This window comes from Mus caroli, unplaced genomic scaffold (assembly GCF_978045245.1).
Source record: "Mus caroli unplaced genomic scaffold, Mus_caroli_1 scaffold_16, whole genome shotgun sequence".
NCBI classification, from domain to species: domain Eukaryota; kingdom Metazoa; phylum Chordata; class Mammalia; order Rodentia; family Muridae; genus Mus; species Mus caroli.
The window spans coordinates 71466009-71488027 of NW_028227271.1; the positions used below are offsets into that span (position 1 = coordinate 71466009).

Genomic DNA, 22019 nt, shown 5'->3' on the forward strand with positions numbered 1-22019 from the left:
CTCTGAAGAAAGAAATTATAGAAGATCTCAGAAGATGGAAAGATTTCCCATGCTCATGGATTGGCAGGATCAACATTGTAAAAATGGCTCTCTTGCCAAAAGCAATCTACAGATTCAATGCAATCCCCATCAAAATTCCAACTCAATTCTTCACAGAGTTAGAAGGGGAAATTTGCAAATTCATCTGGAATAACAAAAAACAGGATAGCAAAAACTATTTTCAATAATAAAGGAACCACTAGTGAAATCACCATGCCTGACCTCAAGTTGTACTACAGAGCAATTGTGATTTAAAAAAAAAAAAACAAAAAACAAAAAACTGCATGGTACTGGTACAGCAATAGACAGGTAGATCAATGGAATAGAATTGAAGACACAACAATGAACTCATACAGCTATGATCACTTTATCTTTGACAAGGGAGCTAAAACTATCCAGTGGAAAAAAGACAGCATTTTCAACAAATGGTGCTGGTTCAACTGGTGGTTATCATGTAGAAGAATGCTAATTGATCCATTCTTATCTCCTTGTACAAAGCTCAAGTCTAAATGGATCAAGGAACTCCACATAAAAACAGAGACACTGAAATTCATAGAGGAGAAAGTGGGGAAAAGCCTCAAAGATATGGGCACAGGGGAAAAATTTCTAAACAGAACAGCAATGGCTTGTGCTGTAAGGTAAAGAATCAACAAATTCAGCCTCATAAAATTGCAAAGCTTCTGTAAGGCAAAAGACACTGTCAATAAGACAAAAAAGCCACGGACAGATTGGGAAAGGATCTTCACCAATCCTAAATCTGATAGGGGACTAATATCTAGTACATACAAAGAACTCAAGAAGCTGGACTCCAGAAAATCAAATAACCCTATTTTAAAAATGGGGAACAGCAGGGCAGTGGTGGCACATGCCTTTAATCCCAGCACTTGGGAGGCAAAGGCTGGTGGATTTCTGAGTTTGAGGCCAGCCTGATCTACAGAGTGAGTTCCAGGAGAGCCATGGTGATACAGAGAAACCCTGTCTTGGAAAAACCAAAAAAAAAAAAAAAAATTGGTTGGGGGGAGCAGGAACAGAGCTAAGCAAAGAATTCTCAATTGAGGAATACCAAATGGCTGAGAAGTTCCTGAAAAAATGTTCAACATCCTTAATCATCAGGCAAATGCAAATCAAAACAACCCTGAGATTCCACCTCACACCAGTCAGAATGAATTAGAAATTCAGATGACAGCAGATGCTGGTGAAGATGTGGCAAAAGAAGGACACTCCTCCATTGCTGGTAGGATTGCAAGCTGGTAGAAACACTTCAGGAATCATTCTGGCTGTTCCTCTGAAAATTGGACATAGTACTACTGGAAGATCCAGCAATACCTCTCCTGGGCATATACCCAGAAGATGTTCCAACTGGTAATAAGGACACATGTTCCACTCTGTTCGTAGCAGCCTTATTTATAATAGCTAGAACCTGGAACAAATCCAGATTTCCCTAAACAGAGGAATGGATACAGAAAATGTGGTACATTTATACAATGGAGTACTACTCAGCTATTAAAAACAATAATTTTATGAAAATCTTGGGCAAATGGATGTATCTGGAGGGTATCATCCTGAGCAAGGTAACCCAATCACAAAAGAACTCACTTCATATGCACTCACTGAAAAGTGGATATTAACCTAGAAACTTAGAATACCCAAGATACAATTTGCAAAACACATGAAACTCAAGAAGGAAGACCAAATTATGGATACTTCATTCCTTCTTAGAATGGGGAACAAAATACCCATGGAAGGACTTATGGAGACAAAGTTTGGAGCTGATAGTGAAGGAAGCACCATCCAGAGACTGCATCACCCAGTGATCAATCCCATAAACAACCACCAAACCCAGACACTATTGTATACATCAGCAAGATTTTGCTGACAGGGCCCTGATATAGCCATATCTTGTGAGGCTATGCCTGGCAAATACAGAAGTGGATGCTCACAGTCATCTATTGGATAGGACAGAGGGCCCTCACTCAATAAAGGAGCTAGGGAAAGTACCCAAGGAGGTGACGGGGTCTGCATCCCTATAGGAGGAAAAACAATATGAACTAACAAGTTCCCCCTAGTACTTCTGTCTCTAGTTGCATATGTACCTTAGGATGGCATAGTTGGCCATCAATGGGAGGAGAGGCATTTGGTCTTGTGAAGATCATATGTCCCAGTACAGGGGAATGCCAGGGACAGGAAGCAGGAGTGGGTTGGTTGAGGAGCAGGGAGAGTCTACAGGGGACTTTCAGGGAGGAAAGAGGAAAGGGGATAGCATTTGAAATGTAAATATAGAAAATAGCTAATAAAAAAAGGTCATCACAAGTTTTCTTATGCAGAATCTGGGTAAAAATAAAGAGAGAGAGAGAGAGAGAGAGAGAGAGAGAGAGAGAGAGAGAGAGAGAGAGAGAGAGAGAGAGAGAGAGAGAGACTGAAACCAGAAGGGTTCTATTTATGGGGAGAATGGAGAATAGTAAGAAGTATGTTGTCTTTTGTTCACAGGATGGTTTTGTCTCCTTTGTCAAAGATCAAATGACCATATGTGTGTGGGTTCATTTCTGGGTCTTCAATTCATTGATCTACCTGTCTGTCTCTTTACCAATATCATGTGTTTTGTTTCACTTTGTTTTTTATCCTAGGTTTTTTTGTTATTCCATATTAAGTTGAGAATTGTTCTTCCTATCACTGTGAAGGATTGAGTTGGAATTTTGACGGGGATTGCATTGAATCTGTAGATTGCTTTTGGTTAAATGGCTATTTTTACTATATTAATCCTGCCAATCCATGAGCATCTTTCTATCTTCTGAGGTCTTCTTCATTTTCTCTCTTCAGATACTTGAAGTTCTTGTCATTCAGATATTTCACTTGTTTGGTTAGAGTCACACCAAGATATTTCATATTAACAGCCCCATGTATCCAGCTGGATATGTAGCAGAGGCCTGCCTTATCTTGTATCACTGAGAGGGGAGTTCCTTAGTTCTGTGGACTCTCAACTACCCAGGGTAGGGGAATGCTGGGCACCGAGGCAAGAGTGGGTGGGTGGGTAGGTGAGCATCCTCATAGGGGCAGTGGGAGGGGAGGAGATAGGGGGCTTGTGGAGGGGAAACTGGGAAGTGGGGTAACATTTGAAATGTAAATAGATAAAATGTCAATAAGAAAATGGAAAAAGGAAAAAGATTAACTATATCATGCAGACCATTGTTTCTAGGCAAATGTCTCTTCTACCCAATTTCGGCTAATTATTGTGACTACATTTAGTCCTAGGGGGAGAATTCTGAAGAGAGCACAGTAGAGCACAGGAGGATGGATTAATGAGGCATGCTATAAATGGAGAGGGGGCCAGAAAAAAATGTGTGTTTCCCACTCTTCTTCAGAGTCATATAAAACCAGACAATGGCTACCAGGTAAGGCTTGTGACTTCATTTGAGTCCCGAGGAATATATAGAGTGAAAGAAGGGACAGTACAAAAACTCTGAGATTAGAAAGATAGGTTTCAGCATCAGTGTGACAATGTGGCTGAGACTGACAAAAATGGTGGCTGGACTAGGGCTTGTGTGATGACCACAGATGTTAGAAATACAGATTATTTAAGTCTAGTGTTCCTGTATCAGCAAAGGCTGCCACATTATGTTGTCACACAGCACAAACATCTTCATATTATCCACTCTGAAATGACTGATCTGGTCCATTTTCTGTTGCTATAAGTGAATACCACAAACTAGTGAGTAGCCTATGAAGAATGTCAGTTTATTTAGCTTACAATTCTGGATGCTGGCAAGTTTAAAATCTTGCCATAACCTTTTCATTGTATGACAACATGACAGACACATCTGGTAACAAAACAGAGTGAGCACATGCTAGCTTTGTTTCTCCATACTTTTAAAGCCATGAACAACAAGCAGTGTTCTTAACCCTTAAGAACATACCTACTCCCAATTATTGCCAAAGATGGTTCTACACTTAAATAATGTTAATATGAATATCATGAACTTTCAGGGCCCTCTTTAAACCATAGCAGGAATGTATAGGAAGGTAAGAAATTAAAATGTTTCTGTTCTGCTGGCATTCCAAGGTAATGGGTTGAAAATGGTGAAATGACTCATTGCAGGTCACACAGAAAGAGCCAGAGTATCAGTCATAATTTATAAATAAAAGCAATGTCAGAGCAGAAGGAAGTGAGCACATTTAATCCAACAAGGCAATCTCACAATGCAGCAGCTTGCATGCTAGACCATTCAGCTGAAATCTGAGTGGATCTGAACTCATCATGCTGCTGAAGTTTTCAGAAAGGACACAAATAGACTTTGCCTGTGGTTTCTGGAGGACTTGTTTCTCAACATAAACTAGAACGAAACATTATTTGAAGATGAAAGGGAATAGCAAGTCATGTCACATTTGAGATAATACTGTAGCCCAATGGGCCCCTTTTGAAGGCAATCACAGTTGTTGAAACAGAATGGCTGAAACAGAGCCAAGCATCTTTAGAAAAATCCCAGTCACTTAGATATAAATGACACTGCCAAGATCAAAATTGAAAGAAAAAGTGGGAGGGGCATAGCCTAGCTTGGGATCTGGGTCTTAAGAGCTGCTGAGTCCTATTCACACAGCATGCCAGACTAATCCACAGAGAGATTCCCAGTGAGAACCCATAGGTCTGCAGAGCTAAAGAGTTGCCTGTGATCCAGGCAAGAGTGTTCTAGTTCATTAATGCTTGCAGAGATTATCAGAGAATGTGGAAAATGTGGTAGAAAGACTCTGTTTCTCCTTCACAGCACGGATAAGATTGTCTCTGAGGATGAAGGACACTGCTCAGGGGTCGAAGAAGCGTAATAATGAAGAAAAAGGCCATTCCCTAATCTCCTTTTTCCCATGATTGAAATACAGGGATTGAAACAGGACCCTACAGGAAGATAACTCTTCTCTTCACTTGTGAGGAAGAAAACACAAAAGCAAAGGTAGATTAACTATGTGTCCTGCCTGCACATCTGCCTTGGGCTTTTATTCTTTTCAGATTGTTGGGAGCAAACAGATGGCTGCAGAAGCCTGAATTTTAAATTTATTAATGGAAATTTGAACAGATGTTAAAAATCAAGATGGCTTGTAAATGTTTTTCATGCCACATTTATAGCCTTGCCTCCTTCATATCCATGAGAGATGTGTGTCATAAAAGGGTAGCTTTTGATCTTGGAGACAGCCTGGATCCAACATGGTGCTTCTGTAACAAAATAGCGGAAATATTGAAAGAACAAAGGAAGAAAACACTAATCATCTCCCTGTATAAATGGTAAATGTTTGTTTGCTGAATGCCCAAATGTATCTGTAAGGAAACCATCAACCATCGAGCAATTTTAAGTAGGTGAAATTAAAGCCTGGATTTGGAGAAATATATGCAGACACCTAGTTCCTTGAATTTTGTTTAATTTTGATGTAATAAAAGTGGGAATTTTTGTTTTTGGGGGGGTTTGGCTTTTTGTTTGTTTGTTTGTTTGTTTGTTTTTGGTTGTTTGTTTGGTTTTTTGGTGTTTTTTTTTTTTTTTTTTTGGCTTAGCTTGGCTTAGCTGAAAGTCCCAGACAAACAAATTTACAGAAGAAAGAAAGAGCTAATGATTATTATGAGGCTAGAGACAGGACTGGGAAAGAAAGGTGGGGTTTGTACTGGGAACCAAACTTCATGTAGTTTCTTCAAGTAATACCTCCTTTTCCTTCACCAGGAATAGAGTTTAAGATTCATAGTAGATTCTATCTATGTGATGTTTTAATTCACGGGAATGTACTATAAAGCATAGCTAAGAATAATAAATGAGAAGCTAAGTTTTAACAATAACTAATAATGAAGTGGAACAAATATAGTGATATGCTGTAAGCATGTACTTAAATATACATACATTTCAGAATTCTTCATTTAATATTTTCTTTTTCCCCCTATTTTCTTTTTCTTTTTTTAAAATACCTTTCCTTTTTATTAGATATTTTCTTTATTTACATTTCAAATGTTATCCAATCTTCTAGTTTCCCCTGTGAAAATCCCCAACCTCCTACGCCCTTCCCCTGCTCCCAACACACCTACTCCCATTCCTGGCCCTGGTATACACCTATACGGGGGCATAGAATCTTCACAGGACCTAGGGCCTCTCCTCCCATTGATGACCAAGTAGGCCATCCTTAGCTACATATGCAGCAAGAGCCATGAGTCCCACAATGTGTTTTCTTTGATTGGTGGTTTAGACCCATGAAGCTCTGGGGGTACTGGTTAGTCCATATTGATATCCTCCTATGGTGTTGCAAACCCCTTCAGCTCCCTGGGTCCTTTCTCTAGCTCTTTCATTGGGGACCTGTGCTCAGTCCAATGAATGACTGTAAGCATCCGCTTCTATATTTGCCAGGCACTGGCAGAGCCTCTCAGGAGACAGCTATCTCAGGCTCCTGACAGCAAGCTCTTGTTGGCATCTCCCATAGTGTCTGGGTTTGGTGGTTGTTTATGTGATGGATCCCCAAGTGGGGCAGTCTCTGAATGGTCATTCCTTCAGTCTCTGCTCCAAACTTTGTCTCTGTAACTCCTTCCATGGGTATTTTGTTCCCACTTCTAAGAAAGATTCTGAGCTTCTGGGCTAATATCCACTTATCAGTGAGTGCATATCATGTGTGTTGTTTTGTAATTGGGTTACCTCACTTAGGATAATATCCTCCAGATCCATCCATTTGTCTAAGAATTTCATGAATTCCTTGTTTTTAATAACTGAGTAGTACTCCATTGTGTAAATGTACCACATTTTCTATATCCATTCCTCTGTTGAGGGACATCTGGGTTCTTTCCAGCTTCTAGCTATTATAAATAAGTCTACTATGAACATAGTGGAGCATGTGTCCTTATTTCATGTTGGAGGATCTTTTGGGTATATACCCAGGAGAGGTATTGCTGGATCTTCCTGTAGAACTATGTCCAATTTTCTGAGGAACAGCCAGACTGATTTCCAGAGTGGTTGTACAAGCTTGCAATCCCACCAGCAATGGAGGAGTGTTCCTCTTTCTCCACATCCTCGCCAGCATTGCTGTCACCTGAGTTTTTGGTCTTAACTATTCTGACTGGTGTGAGGTGGAATCTCAGGGTTGTTTTGATTTGCATTTTGCTGATGATTAAGGATGTTGAACATTATCTTAGGTGCTTCTCAGCCATTCAGTATTCCTCAGTTGAGAATTCTTTATTTAGCTCTGTTCACCATTTTTTAATAGGGTTATTTGGTTTTCTTGAGTCCAACTTTTTGAGTTTATATATATATTGGATATTAGTCCCCTATGAGATTTAGGATTGGTAAAGATCTTTTCCCAATCTGTTGGTGGCCTTTTTGTCTTATTGACAGTGTCTTTTGCCTTACAGAAGCTTTGCAATGTTACGAGGTCCCATTTGTCAATTCTCAATCTTACAGCACAAGTCACTGCTGTTCTGTTCAGGGATCTTTGCCCTGTGCCCCACTTCTTCAAGGCTCTTCCCTACTTTCTCTTTTGTAATTTTCAGTGTCTCTGGTTTTATGTGGAGTTCCTTGATCCACTTAGACTTGAGCTTTGTACAAGGAGATAAGAATGGATCAATTTGCATTTTTCTACATGCTAATCACCAGTTGACCCAGCACCAATTGTGGAAGACGGTTTTTTCTTTCCACTGGATGGTTTTAGCTCCTTTGTCAAAGATCAAGTGACCATAGGTATGTGGGTTCATTTCTGGGTCTTCAATTCTGTTCCATTGATCTGTCTATCTCTGTATCAGTAACATTCAGGGTTTTTGTTGTTTGTTTGTTTTTGTTGATAGTAATTTATTTATTTATTTATTTATTGGAGACAGGGTTTCTCTGTTTAGTTCTTGTTGTCCTGATACTCATTCTAGACCAGGCTGGCCTCGAACTCAGAGATATGCCTGCCTCTGCCTCCCAATGCTGGGATCAAAGACATGTGCCACCACAGCCTGGCTACCATGCAGTTTTTATCACAAATGCTCTATAATACAGCTTGAGGTCACGCATGGTGATTCCACCAGAGGTTCATTTATAGTTGAGAATAATTTTTGCTATCCTAACTTTTTTGTTATTCCAGATGAATTTGCAAATTGCCCTTTCCAACTCTGTGAAGGATTGAGTTGAAAGTTTGATGGGGACTGCATTGAATCTGTAGATTGATTTCAGCAAGATAGACATTTTTTACTATATTAATCCTGCCAATCCATGAGCATGGGAGATCTTTCCATCTTCTGGGATTTTTGATTTCTTTCTTTAGAGACTTGAAGTTCTTATCATACAGATCTTTCACTTGCTTAGTTAGAGTCACACCAAGGTATTTTATATTATTTGTCACTATTGTGAAGTGTGTTGTTTCCCTAAATTCTTTCTCAGCCTATATATCCTTTGTGTAGATAAAGGCCACTTACTTCTTTGAGTTAGTTTTATATCCAGCTACTGCACTGAAGTTATCAGGTTTAGAAGTTCTCTGGTGGAATTTTGGGGGTCACTTATATGTACTTTCATATCATCTGCCAATAGTGATGTTTTGACTTCTTCCTTTCCAATTTGTATTCCTTTAATATCCTTTTGTTGTCTAATTTCTCTGGCTAGGACATCACGTACTATACTGAATAGGTAGGGAGAGCTTGGGCAGCCTTGTATACTTCCTGATTTTAATGGGATTGCTTCAAGTTTCTCTCCATTTAGTTTGATGTTGGCCACTGGTTTGCTGGATATTGCTTTTATTATGTTTAGGTATGGGCCTTGAATTTCTGATCTTTCCAAGACTTTTATCATGAAGTGGTTTTGGATTTTGTCAAATGCTTTCTCAGCATCTAATGAGAGGATCATGGGTTTTTTGTCTTTGAGCTTGTTTATATAATGGATTACATTGATGGATTTCTGTATATTGAAATATCCTTTCATCCCTGGGATGAAGCTTACTTATCATAATCGATGATCACTTAGATGTGTTCTTGGGTTTGGGGTTTCAAGAATGTTACTGAGTATTTATGCATCAATATTCATAATGGAATTCAGTCTGAAGTTCTCTTTTTTTGTTGTTGTTGGGTCTTTGTGTGGTTTAGGTATCAGAGTAATTGTGGCTTCATAGAATGAATTGGGTAGAGGACCTTCTGTTTCTATTTTGTGGAAAAGGTTGAGGAGTATTGGGATTAGGTCTTCTTTGAAGGTCTGATAGAACTCTACACTAAACCCATCTGGTCCTGGGCTTTTTTTGGTTGGGAGACTATTAATGACTGCTTCTATTTCTTTAGGGGATATGGGACTGTTTAGATCATTAATATGATCCTGATTTAACCTTGTACCTGGTATCTGTCTAGAAATTTGTCCATTTCATCCAGGTTTTCCAGTTTTGTTGAGTATATGCTTTTGTAGTAGGATATGATGATTTTTTGGATTTTCTCAGGTTCTGTTGTTATGTCTCCCTTTTCATTTCTGATTTTGTTAATTAGGATACTGTCCATGTGCCCTCTACTTAGTCTGGCTAAAGGTTTATCTACCTTGTTTATTTTCTCAAAGAACCATCTCCTGGTTTGGTTGATTCTTTGTATAGTTCTTTTTGTTTCCACTTGGTTGTTTTCAGCACTAAGTTTGTTTATTTCCTGCTGTCTACTCCTCTTGGGTGAATTTGCTTCCTTTTGTTCTAGAGCTTTTAAGTGTGCTGTCAAGCTGATAGTGTATGCTTGCTCCAGCTTCTTTTTGGAGGCACTCAGAGCTATGAGTTTTCCTCTTAAGAATGCTTTCATTGTGTCCCATAAGTTTGGGTATGTTGTGGCTTCATTTTCATTAATCTCTAAAAAGTCTTTAATTTCTTTATTTCTTCCTTGACCAAGTTATCATTGAGTAGAGTATTGTTCAGCTTCCACATGTATGTGGTTTTTCAAATATTTATGTTTTTATTGAAGACCAGCCTTAATCCGTAGTTATCTGATACTGTGCATTGGATTATTTCAATATTTTTTTATCTGCTGAGGCCTGGTGGTGATTGATTATATGGTCAGTTTTGGAGAAGGTACCATGAGGTGCTGAGAAGAAGATACATCCTTTTGTTTTAGGATGAAATGTTGTATAGATATCTGTTAAATCCCTTTGTTTAGTAACGTCTGGTACTTTCAATGTTTCTCTTTTGAGTTTCTGTTTCCAGTATCTTTCCATTGATGAGAGTGGATTGTTGAATTCTCCCACTATTATTGTGTGAAGTGTGATGTGTGATTTGAGTTTTAGCAAAGTTTCTTTAATGAATGTGGATGCCCTTGCATTTGGCATAGAGATGTTCAGAAACAAGAGTTCATCTTGGTTAATTTTACCTTTGATGAGTAAGAAGTGTCTCTCCTTCTCTCTTGTTTTTGAGTACTTAGGTTGAAAGTGGATTTTATTCAATATTAGAATGGTAAGTCCAGCTTGTTTCTTAGGACCATTTGCTTGGAAAATTATTTTCCAGCCTTTTATCCTAAGGTACTCTCTTTCTTTATACCTGAGGTAGGTTTCCTGTATGCAGCAACAAGTTGACTACTGTTTAAGTAACCATTCTGTTAGTCTATGTCTTTTTATTGAGGAATTGAGTCCACTGATATTAAGAGATATTGAGAAAGTCTTTGTGGCTTCCTGTTATTTTTGTTGTTAGAGTTGGAATTCAGTTCATGTGGCTGTCTGCTTTAGGTTTGTTGAAAGATTACTTTTCTCCTTTTTTTCGAGCTTGGTTTCTCTTGTTGTGTTGAAGTTTTCGCTTTCTTATCCTTTGAAGGGCTGGATTTGTGGAAAGATATTGTGTAAATTTGGTTTTTTCATGGAATACTTTGGTTTCTCCATCTATAGTAATTGAGAGTTTTGCTGGGTATAGTAGCCTGGGATGGCATTTGTGTTCTCTTACAGTCTGTATGACATCTGCCCAGGTTCTTCTGGCTTTCATAGTCTCTGGGGAGAAGTCAGGTGTAATTCTGATAGGTCTGCCTTTATATGTTACTTGACATTTTTCCTTACAGCTTTTATATTATTTCTTTGTTGTGTGTATTTGGTGTTTTGATTATTATGTGACAGGAGGAATTTCTTTTCTGGTCCAGACTATTTAAAATTCTGTAGGCTTCTTGTATGTTCATTTACATCTCTTTCCTTAGGTTGGGGAAGTTTTCTTCTATAATTTTGTTGAAGATATTTACTGGCCCTTTAAATTGGAAATCTTCCTTCTCTTCTATACTTATTATCCTTAGGTTTGGTCTTCTCCCTGTGTCCCGGATTTCCTGGATGTTTTGTGTTAGGATCTTTTTGCATTTCACATTTTCTTTGATTGTTGTTTCAATGGTTTCTCTGGTATCTTTTGCACCTGAGATTCTCTCTTCTATCTCTTGTATTCTGTTGGTTATGATTGCATCAATGGCTCATGACTTCTTTTCTAGTTTTTTCTATTTTCAGGGTGGTCTCCCGTTGTGATTTCTTTATTGCTTTTTACTTCCATTTTTAGATCCTGGATGGTTTTGTTCAATTCTTTCCCCTGATTGAATGTGTTCTCCTATATTTCTTTAAGGGAGTTATTTATTTCCTTCTTATAGTCCTCCATCATCATCATCAGAAGTGTCTTTAGATCCATATCTTGCTTTTCTGGTGTGATGGTGAATCTGTGACTAGCTATAGTGGGAGAGTTTGGTTCAGATGATGTCAAGTATCCTTGGTGTACTGGCTGGTTTTGTGTGTCAACTTGACACAGGCTGGAATTATCACAGAGGAGCTTCAGTTGGGGAAGTGCCTCCATGAGATACAGCTGTGGGGCATTTTCTCAATTAGTGATCAAGGGGGAGAGGTCCCTTGTGGGTGGGACCATCTCTGGGCTCGTAGTCTTGGATTCTATAAAAGAACAGGCTGAGAAAGCCAGGGGAAGCAAGCCAATATGTAACATCCATATATGGCCTCTGCATCAGCTCCTGCTTCCTGACCTGCTTGAGTTCCAGTCCTGACTTCCTTGGTGATGGACAGCAGTGTGGAAGTGTAAGCCGAATAAACCATTCCTCCCCAACCTGCTTCTTGGTCATGATATTTGTGCAGGAATAAAAACCCTGACTAAGACAGTTGGTTTCTGTTGCTTCTGTTCTCATGCTTGCCTCCTGCCATCTGATTATCTCAAATGCTGTTTGCCCTCAATATATCTGATTGGAGCCCTTCCTTCCTGTAATCCCAGTTGATTCAGGATTCTTGTGATTCCGGGATCCTGTGAACCTGAGATTCTGGGTGTGTCAGAGTTCTTAGTCAAGCCTCCTCTGAGACCCTGAGATCCTGTTGTGACCAAGCTCCTAGGATTCTGGGATCCTGGAATCTTAAAATGCTGGGTGTCTTATAGCACCTGGAAGTAGTATTTCCTCTGGGGACCATTGGTTGTCCTCTGTGTTAGAAAACAAGGTAGACCAGCACCAACCAGAAGGAACCAGAGCCGCTGGTCAGGCAGGTTTCCTGTGTCACTGCTCCTGCTGTCACTGGCCCCTCATGATAGTTTTGGAACAGAGGTTGTGTTCCAGTCACCCATGATCTTAAGATCCTGGGCATGCTAGGGCACCTGCCACATGGGGAATACTCTGGATACCAATGGACTGTCCACCGAGTTCCTGCTCAAGGTGGCGTGGAGCTGGCGCTGGCTGGAAGGCCATTTAATATTTTCTAACAAGACTTTCCTATGGGCAGCTGGGAAGGATTGGGGTGAGGATATTACTATACACATAAACTGTAAGAAATGGCTGATATTGCATTAAAACACAAGACCAGAGGGTAAATATATGTTGAACTTTACAGAAATGAAAGGGGGTGAGGTGAATCAGAGGTTTGGATGAATGAGGTTCATAACCATCTTGAGAAGGAGGGAAGATTTCAGAACTTGTACTATCCAGAAGAAGAGTGTCAACTAGGATCTGTTAGAAAACCTTACTGAGTGAACCTTCAAAAAGTAGAAAATACATGGAATCTAAAAGTCAGTTTATTAGGCATTGTAATGTACTACCAACAAGCTCATTGCCCACAGGGATCTGCACTTAGAGACTGTCCTGGCTCTGTAGAATCTACCATGGTGGGTTGTCTCCTTGTGCACTACGATATCATCACTAGTTTCCCTGCCCTGCTCTTATTGCATTCAGTGCCCCATCAGTCTATTATCCATAGCATAATTAAAGCAAATTGTGACATGATTCACTAATGCAAAATATCAGGCCAAATCAGAACCCTCAAAGGTGGACTCCAAATGATCTGTTCACAAATTGTCTAATGATTCCTATGCCTGCTGAATGTGTGTGTGTGTGTGTGTGTGTGTGTGTGTGTGTGTGTGTGTGTGTGTAGGAGAGTATGTATGTGTGTGCAAATAGGTATGATGGGCAGAGGTTGATAATAGGTGTCTTTATCAGTTGATTTCTGCTTAGAATTTTAAGTTTTAGATTCCATTTACTTACTTATTTCTATTTGTGTGTCTATAGGTACACACACACACACACACACACACACACACACCACAATGAACTTGTGGAAGTCAAGAGCAGCTTGTGAGAGTCATTTGTGGTCATCAGGTACAGTGGCAAGTATTTTTACCCATTAAGCCATTGTCCCTGACTCTTCGACTTAATTTTGACACAGGGTTTTTCACTGAATCTAAAACTTGCCTATTGAGCAGTTTAAAACTGGGCTAGCTCCAAGGAGTCTTCTGTCTCTGCCTCCCCAGAGGTATTATAGACATATATTTATGGTTTTGGCTTTTAATATCTGTCGGGGTCCCAAATGTAGAATCTTATGCAAGCACATTATCAACTGACCTACCTCCCCAGTCCCCATCTGATAAAATGGAGAACCGTTATTAAGCCTAAAGACTTCTCCTTGACTCAAAACCTTGCAGTGGTGGTCTAAGGTCACCATAATGGGTAAATGGGCATGTATGTATATATCTTCTGGTCTGTGGATGATCTGTTGACTATTTACCATTCTCCTTTCTTGTCTTAGTAATGGTCTTGGATCTCACTGTTCCCTCTGCTTACCCTGTACCTGAGATACCAGATCCCCACTGTTCCCCTCCCCTATCATCTGCGATACAAATTTCTTGTCACCCTCAGCCCTGTTGAAGTATCACCTTCTTGCTAAATTACAGCCCAGACAGACTTGATTATTGTCTGTCTCTTCTAAGGGCTTATCACCATGTTTGCCGACAGTACCCAGGCAGCATTTGGTAGAGGAATGACTACAAAATACAAAAGCATCTTGACTTGGTGGTCTACCAGATGCCAACTTATTTGTTCAGGGTGTCCCCTCTATTGCCTCAGTAATGTCAGCAAGCAAACTTGATTCTTATTCCTATCTATACTTTACAGAAGAAAAGGTAAATTAGCTAAGTGAAAAAAAGTAAAAGGTACTAAAACTATTAGAGGCTAAAGCATATTGTTATCAGAATAGCACTTTTTCAGGATCCCCAAATTCAGGTCATTGTTTGGTCGACAATGAAATCATATACATTCTTAAACAGTCTTTACTTTTCTTAGAACTTGGTTGCAGAGGAAATTCAAGGATACTCTGGTATTTACCTAAGCAGAATGCAATTAAGGAAGCTGAGCCCTTGTTTTCAAGGACCTCAGGTCAATGCTATATAAGAGGGAGAACCAGGAATCTCTGCTTGCTGAACAGTTCACATTTTATACACAGATAATAGCTATGTCTCCTGGTTTTATAAACAGTTCCTATTGCTTTGCCCGGTTACTTTCTTTAAGAACAGTTCATATTTCGTCACTGATGACCAAACAGAAAGAGTTACTCAAACTTACTTATTCATTAGTTCCCCTCTCCACACACTGTGTGCTTTACCTAGCAGCTGCCTAAATGACAAAACAGTGCATTAGAGTAAATCTGGTAATGCCTCACCTAAAAAGATAGACTGATTCTAGACAGGCCCAAGTCTATCCTGCTCTGCCATTTACCTCTCCAAGTTATCTCATATATCCCATAGCTTTTAATACCATCTGGAGGCCATTCAGTACTGTGGGAATCAGTGGGAGTCTGGGAAGGAAAACAGCCTATGCTGGGAATGCAAGGGAGGATTTAGTCACTTGCAAACAAGTGAGCAGAGCTATAAGAGCCAACCAGGGAAAGTGATTATCTAGCTAGTAAGTGCTAGAGAAGGTGGGAAGTGGTTTCTGACAGTTAAAGAATCATACTAGCTGGGCCCATGTAAGAGAACTTGCCTAGTCAGAATTCAAAATCACGGGGAAGCTGTCTTGGTGCTGGACCAAGACAGTGGGGCAAACAAGGCTCTCCAGCTTTATCCTTTCTAAAATTATTTTTAGATATTGATTTTTATTTCCGGTCTCTCTTTTTCATTTCAAAAATCATTTCTTTGATTTACTCACTGCCTATTCATGCATGTCTAACAATGTTCTCTCTAATTTAATTTGACCTAGAAGAATTCACACCAGCAGTGTGTACACCCCTTCTTCACCAATAGCTCAACTTTCTCTTAGATACTTAGCTTTCCTCATTTCCTGTTCTTCCAAACTTTTAGCAACATCTTGTGGTTTTAACTCTCCAAACAATAAAATACCTCTCCATTTAGACTGCTCCATTTCCAAAGTCACTACGTTTCTCCTGAGAAGATAATAATTACCTCCTAGCTGCAACCATGGAATCTACTTACATGCATGCAGGGAAAAGTTCTGTTAGGTCTTGAAGTCAAGGTAATCAACAGGGGCTTTATTCTAAGCCTGCAGACACCATTGGAATTTAATGAGGCCAGTCTATCTTCCCTGAGGAGAGTAATATATAAGAAAGCAAACACTGGAAGGAGAGACCAGCTAGGAAGTAATTCTACTTCTCAGCTTCCTTCTCTCAACTCTTTCTTACTAATTTCTCCCTCTCAGCAATTTATTTGTAATCCCTGTTCCTCTAACAGGCCAAGACCATACCCTTTCTATGGCTTTCCTATCACCTGGAAGGCCTGCTCGTTCTGGTTTTAGCAAACCTGAATCTGTATCCCCAAGATCTTGCACTCTGGATCTTTTCTGATCATAATATTCATGACATCTGTACACATCTCTCTCCTTTTAGCCACAAAGTAGGAGTGTATGTCTCTGTTCCTTAAGTACAGTATATGACTTGATTTTGCCAATAAAGTTGTGGTGCTTTGGCCCTTTTCTTTCTACTCCATAATTGTCCATGTGGAGATAATGGATACTCCAAAAGGCCATCATCCAGAGCCCTTGAGTGTGGACAGCAGTCATCTAAAGCACAATTTACCAGTTTATCTGGAGCTAGCCATCTGTTGGGGGCATATCCACACAACCTCAGCACTTGAGAGTTGAAGGTACGAAGACTTGAAGGTGGAAGGATAAATTAATCCTCACTGCACAGGGAGTTTGAGACCAGCTTTGGTTGCGTAAGATTCTACAAACAAACAAACAAACAACAATAATGAAACAAACAAAAAGCAAATGAAATGGTTTGGTGTTTGAAGTGACTGAGACTTTGAGATCCTTACCACAGCCTACTGAGTCCCTCCCTATTCTTAGTCCTTCAAACTGCATTATGTCTGTGGGAAACATTAATACCAAGTGAACTGCTCTACTTGTTAACTTCATATACATTTACTGACTTAATCTGACTACACCAGTCATCACTGTGTCCCCCAACTTCTATGCATTCAGTAAGCAAATTTTTGTTGACTGAACTTTCAATTGCTTGCAAAAATAATTTTTACTTCAACTATTTCACCAACAAAACGGGATCCAATAAATCCTGTGCTCAGTATTGCTCAAAGTACCAAAGCCTAAATCTTCATTTTGCTAGTATAGAGTTGGAATGGCAGGTTGAGTTACAACCTTGCAGCCTGCTAGAAGGAAACCAAATTGCTTCCAAAGCCACCAGGATTCTTTGGTTAGCAAAGGGCCTGCTTCAGAGCATAGGGAACAAGAAATGAGACCTCAAAATCCTTAGAGTGGCATTACCTCAGTCAGAAGCAGGTGGGACAAACTTCATTTGAATGTCACTTTTTACTAATAATTCTACTTGTTTTAAAGTTTTCTGTATAGACTCATCTAATTTCTCAGAAATGACCAAATCTCAAATTTCACAGTTAGTATAAGATTGTAACACTGGACAGGACTTTAACTAGTCACTTTAATGTAGAGCAACCACTTTTCATTTGTTTTGACTGAAGTTCATTAGAAACTGCTAAGGTTCTCAAAGTTGCTTTCTAGAGACTTAGAACAGAGAATCTTACACTGGACATTGTCCTTGTTTGCTTGTTGGCTTTCATTTTGGTGGATGGTGAGGATATAACCCAGGCCTTTTGCATGGATACACAGCAATAAAGGCAAAAGATCTATTAAAATCTGTCAGAACTATACCCTTAGACCCAACCCCAGCACTTTAACCCTGCTCTAGACTTTATTCTGAGGAATGCGTTGTTGCTACATTGCCCAATCTGGTCCCAAATTCCTGGACTGATCTGATTCCTCTGACTTAGTCTCCAATGTAGCTGATCTTGCAGATACATGTCATCTAAATATTTTTAATAATACACTGCCTCTATTCTCTTATTTAACTGTAATGAGGTTAAAAATATCCCACTTACCAAATTAGTTTGCTTTGTGTTGCTGTGATAAAGCATTGACCAAAGTCAACCCAGAGAGGAAAGGCTTTTTTGGCTTATATTTCCCTGGCATAGTTCATTAATTTGGGAAATTAAGGCAGGGACTCAAGCAGAAAACTGGAAGCAGGAGCTGGAGCAGAGTCCATGGAGGAGTGGTCTTTACTGGCTTGCTCTTCACTGTTTGCTCATTCCCATCCACAGTGGGCTAGGTCCTTCTACATATGATTAATCAAAAAAAACCTGCTTGGAATTACCTATAAGCTGACCATATGAAAGTATTTTCTCACTGAAGGCGCCCTCTTCCCAAATGTCCCTAATTTGCATCAAGTTGGTAAAAAAAATTAACCATCACCCCAAACTAACCTAGTGATATTTTTAGGGTTTTGTTCCTCATTTAAATTTTTTTCTTGCAATTTGAATATGTCTAGATTCTGAACAAATAAGCACCTAAGAACTATGAAGTTATTCTTAGGGCATTTTAGTTCCTTTAGACTATCTGTATAAGACACGTATGCACTGCTTAATTACAATTCTATCTACACCCTGCATCAACTGTACTGACTACAGTATATTCTCAACAAGGGCATTGAATCAAAGTGGTAAATAGTGACATGTGACAAGAAACTATCAACTATTAACATTGAGCGCAGTTTCTGTATTGTTTCAAGTTTGGGTACTTTTTAACATGTAATGAAAATTTGTATTTATTCTTTAGTGTGTTTTTCCCATTTGCCCACCATGAGCTAAAAACAGGACAGTTTGAAATGCTACAGTCTCTCAAACAAAAAGCAATACTCACACAGGGAGTTTGTTCACATGTGCTTTAAAAAGCAGGAAATACCACACTGGCTTTAATATTTATATTTTACCAAATTTTTTCTGAACTCAGTAAGGACTAATAACAGTTTTTATGATATTATTTACCATATCTTTAAAGTTTTTTTTTTTTCCACACTAAGCAGAGAGCATACAGAAAAGTGGATGTGAGTCTATACAATGGGTTACTTTCGGCATGACAGACTTTATTTTGGCACTTTTAACAAATGTGCTTTACAGCAGTGACAAAATATTTGCCAGGAATTTTTTTTCCCTGGCATAGATATTCCAAGCAAGTTATTCTACAAATTAACTTCCACTGTTTCACACAGTTAGAGGTATACCCACTACATTCTCAGCCTCTGTAATTGAGGGGCATTGTGCAGCTTTGGAAGGGCCCATCACTTCCTTTTAACATGGTGAATTACAGCTGTAATTGGACAGAAATGTATGAATTAAGGCCATTAAAGATTCAGACACAGCACTGTTTCAAGTGTTACTTTAGTTTTGTTTGAGTGTGTTCTGTGACAAGCTCAGGGAAGGTGCTCAAACGAAGTAGCCAAACTTTATCAAAAGTTAATTTTATGCTGGAAAAGTTGCGGATCTTGCTGTCTTCTTTCTACTTCCATGGCTCACAGTTTAAAACTAAAAACTAATGGTAAAATAGAAAGCAGAACAGAAAAAGGAAATGCTCTGTTCAGTGAGTACCCAACCGGGGCACCTCTATGCCTCCAACTCCTCCTCTGGCATTACTTTTTCTAGAAATATCCATCTTAAGCAGTCAGGCTGTCATTCAACAGGCAGAGCCCCCTACCTTCCCTCCTACCCCATGGAGTAGCTGTGGTTGTCGCTTACAGGGTTCTTCTGTAGGGGAGCTTTGACAGGTAAGCAATTCTATAGGTCTCTTCCCCAGTCACCTACTTCTAGAAAGGTCGCTTCTTTGGAATTTATACTTTTAAGAGTAAATTGCAAAAGAAGGCATCTCTCTCAATATTGTCAGTAGCTACACTACAAAGGCTGCAACCTTGAAATCCCCTGACAGTCATCCTGTTCCTGCACGCAAATACATGCAGAATAATACATACATTTCCTCTGAACAACTCAGAGGTAAATCTAGTAATTAACAGCCTCACTGAGGGGTTCTTTGGTCTTGATTTACAGACACCATGAGATACTCAGAAACCAAACCCATATAGTCACTGAGAGCGGACTGAGAGCAGACGGTCTGTCACAGCAAGGGGAGATGTACATTTGATAAGAAATGTACAAAATTTATAACAGTGACATTTTCAATATTAGGCCATGTGATTTATTCAGAAGGTTTTTTTTGTTGTTTCCAAATTACAATTTATGTCTATTCATAAGACTACAAAAGTTACCATTAGAATTGTCTGTGCTTATAAAATACCAACTTTTTAAAAACTGTTATATTATACTCATTAACACCAGTCTGCAACAAGTTACATAGAATCATAGGCACTTCAAAGGCTTAAAAAGATGTTTGCAATTTAAATGCATTTTAAGAACAAAAACTGATTTTTTTTCTTTAAACTCTTTCTCGTACCTTCAAATTATAAGAAATTAACAAGTACAGTGGCCAAAGGAATCTGCAGCAACTTCTCAAAATACTGTTAGCATCTTTGGGTTTGCTGAGGCTTGTCCGTTATGTCAAATCCTCCCAAAAGAAGATAGCTAGGACTAAACAGCTTCGTAGTAATAATCCAATTTTACACATTAATTTGCCTTTGCAAATCTGCTTGAAGCTACATGTAATGAAACTTAAAGCAAGCATAAATGGATAGTCTGATATTTAAAAACATTACATAAAGTGGAGGTTAAGGTTAACATATTTGAGAAAAATCACATATACACTAAATTACCATTATTGTAATCATTCAAAGACAAATTGCACCATGACAGCTACAAAAGGCATAAGGTTTTGTTTTTAAGAAAGGTGACAAGAAGGGAGGGTAGAGAAGAGGGACAAGAGATAAATAAATGAAGACCAACTCAGTAAGGTTAACTGGAGACTTGCTGACAAGGGGGAGTAGCAGTCATCTTTGAACCAGAGGACAAACACAATCTTTTGTATTTGCACATAGATGTTCAAATCAATTCCATGAATGTCAGGGGTTTTCATAACATAATATTTTGCCACTGCTATTCACAGAACACTGCAGATGTTAGATTTTTTACTTTTATGTCATTCTAAAGAAATACATGAAAAATTTTAAATACAATGGAATTCTCATCATTAAAGGGCCAGTATGGCTCTGTAATGAACAAAACAGATAACAAAGATCTTCATTATTCTATGCCAAAGCTTTATTTTGAAAAGTTCTGTGATCTCTTAAATAGAGACACTAAATGGGAGCTTTATGCATAAAACTCCTTAGTGGGTGCCTTCTGGTAAGCTGCGCTGGATGGTTTGCGTTCTCCAAGGTCGTAGCTTCCTTCATCTTTCTTCCGCATGCGATACACCAGCAGCAGGATGAGGAAAATGGCAAAGAGAAAGCCGATCACACCACCAGCAATGACGGCTGAGAGAAGAGAAGAAAAAGAGAAGGTCAAGGCTTTCAGGAATTAGTTTGGCCAGGTCCAACCTATTGATATTTTTATAAATGATTTGAGAACTCAAGTTTTTATTTTAATTATTATATATTTCTTTACTTATATTTCAAAATTTATCCCCTCTCCTCATTTTCCCTTCGACTGCACCCATCCATTCGCCTTCCCCCCTGCTCACTAACCCAATCACTCCACTTCCCTGTCCTGGCATTCCCCTACACTGGAAATATACTGGATAGCCTTAACAAAACCAAGGGTTTCTCCTCTCATTGATGTCTCACAAGGCCATCCTCTGCTACATATGTGGCTGGAGCCTTGAGTCCCTCCATGTGTACTCTTTGGTTGGTGGTTTAGTCCCTGGGAGCTCTGGGGGTACTGGTTGGTTCATATTGTTGTTCCTCCTATGGGGCTATAAACCCCTTCAGCTCTTTGGGTCCTTTCTCTAGCTCCTCCACTGGGGACCCTGTGCTCAATCCAATGGATGGCTGTGAACATCCACTTCTGTATTTGCCCACCACTGGCAGAACCTCTCATGAGACAGCTATAACAGGCTTCTGTCAGCACACACTTCTTGGCAGCCACATAGTGTCTGGGTTTGGTAACTGTATATGGGATGGATCCCCAGGTGGGACAGTCACTGGACAGCCTTTCCTTCAGTTTCTGCTCCAAACCTGGTCTCTGGATCTCCTCTCAGGGGTATTTTGATCCCCCTTCTTTTTTGTTAATTCTTTATTAGATATTTTATTCATTTACATTTCAAATGCTATCCCAAGAGTCCCCTATACACTCCCCGCCCCCGCCCTGGTCCCCAACCCACCCACTCCCACTTCTTGGTCCTGGCATGCCCCTGTACTGGGGCATATAAAGTTTGCAAGACCAAGGGGCCTCTCTTCCCAGTGATGGCTGACTAGGCCATCTTCTGCTACATATGCAGGTAGAGACACGAGCTCTGGGGGTATTGGTTAGTTCATATTGTTGTTCCACCTATAGGGTTGCAGAACCCTTCA

The 22019-nt window shown here is 39.4% G+C and overlaps 1 protein-coding gene across 3 annotated transcripts in view; it reads right to left on the reverse strand.

The window, feature by feature from the left end:
- Positions 1 to 18629: 18629 nt before the first annotated feature.
- Positions 18630 to 22019, reverse strand: part of Sdc2 (syndecan 2) — a 208099-nt gene continuing 204709 nt past the window's right edge. For all 3 annotated transcript variants that reach the window (XM_085832013.1, XM_021183965.3, XM_021183966.3), the window contains exon 5: positions 18630 to 20984. In XM_085832013.1, the coding sequence (XP_085688139.1) occupies positions 20821 to 20984 (164 nt within the window). In that variant the 3' untranslated portion in view covers positions 18630 to 20820. The remainder of the gene's footprint in view (positions 20985 to 22019) is intronic.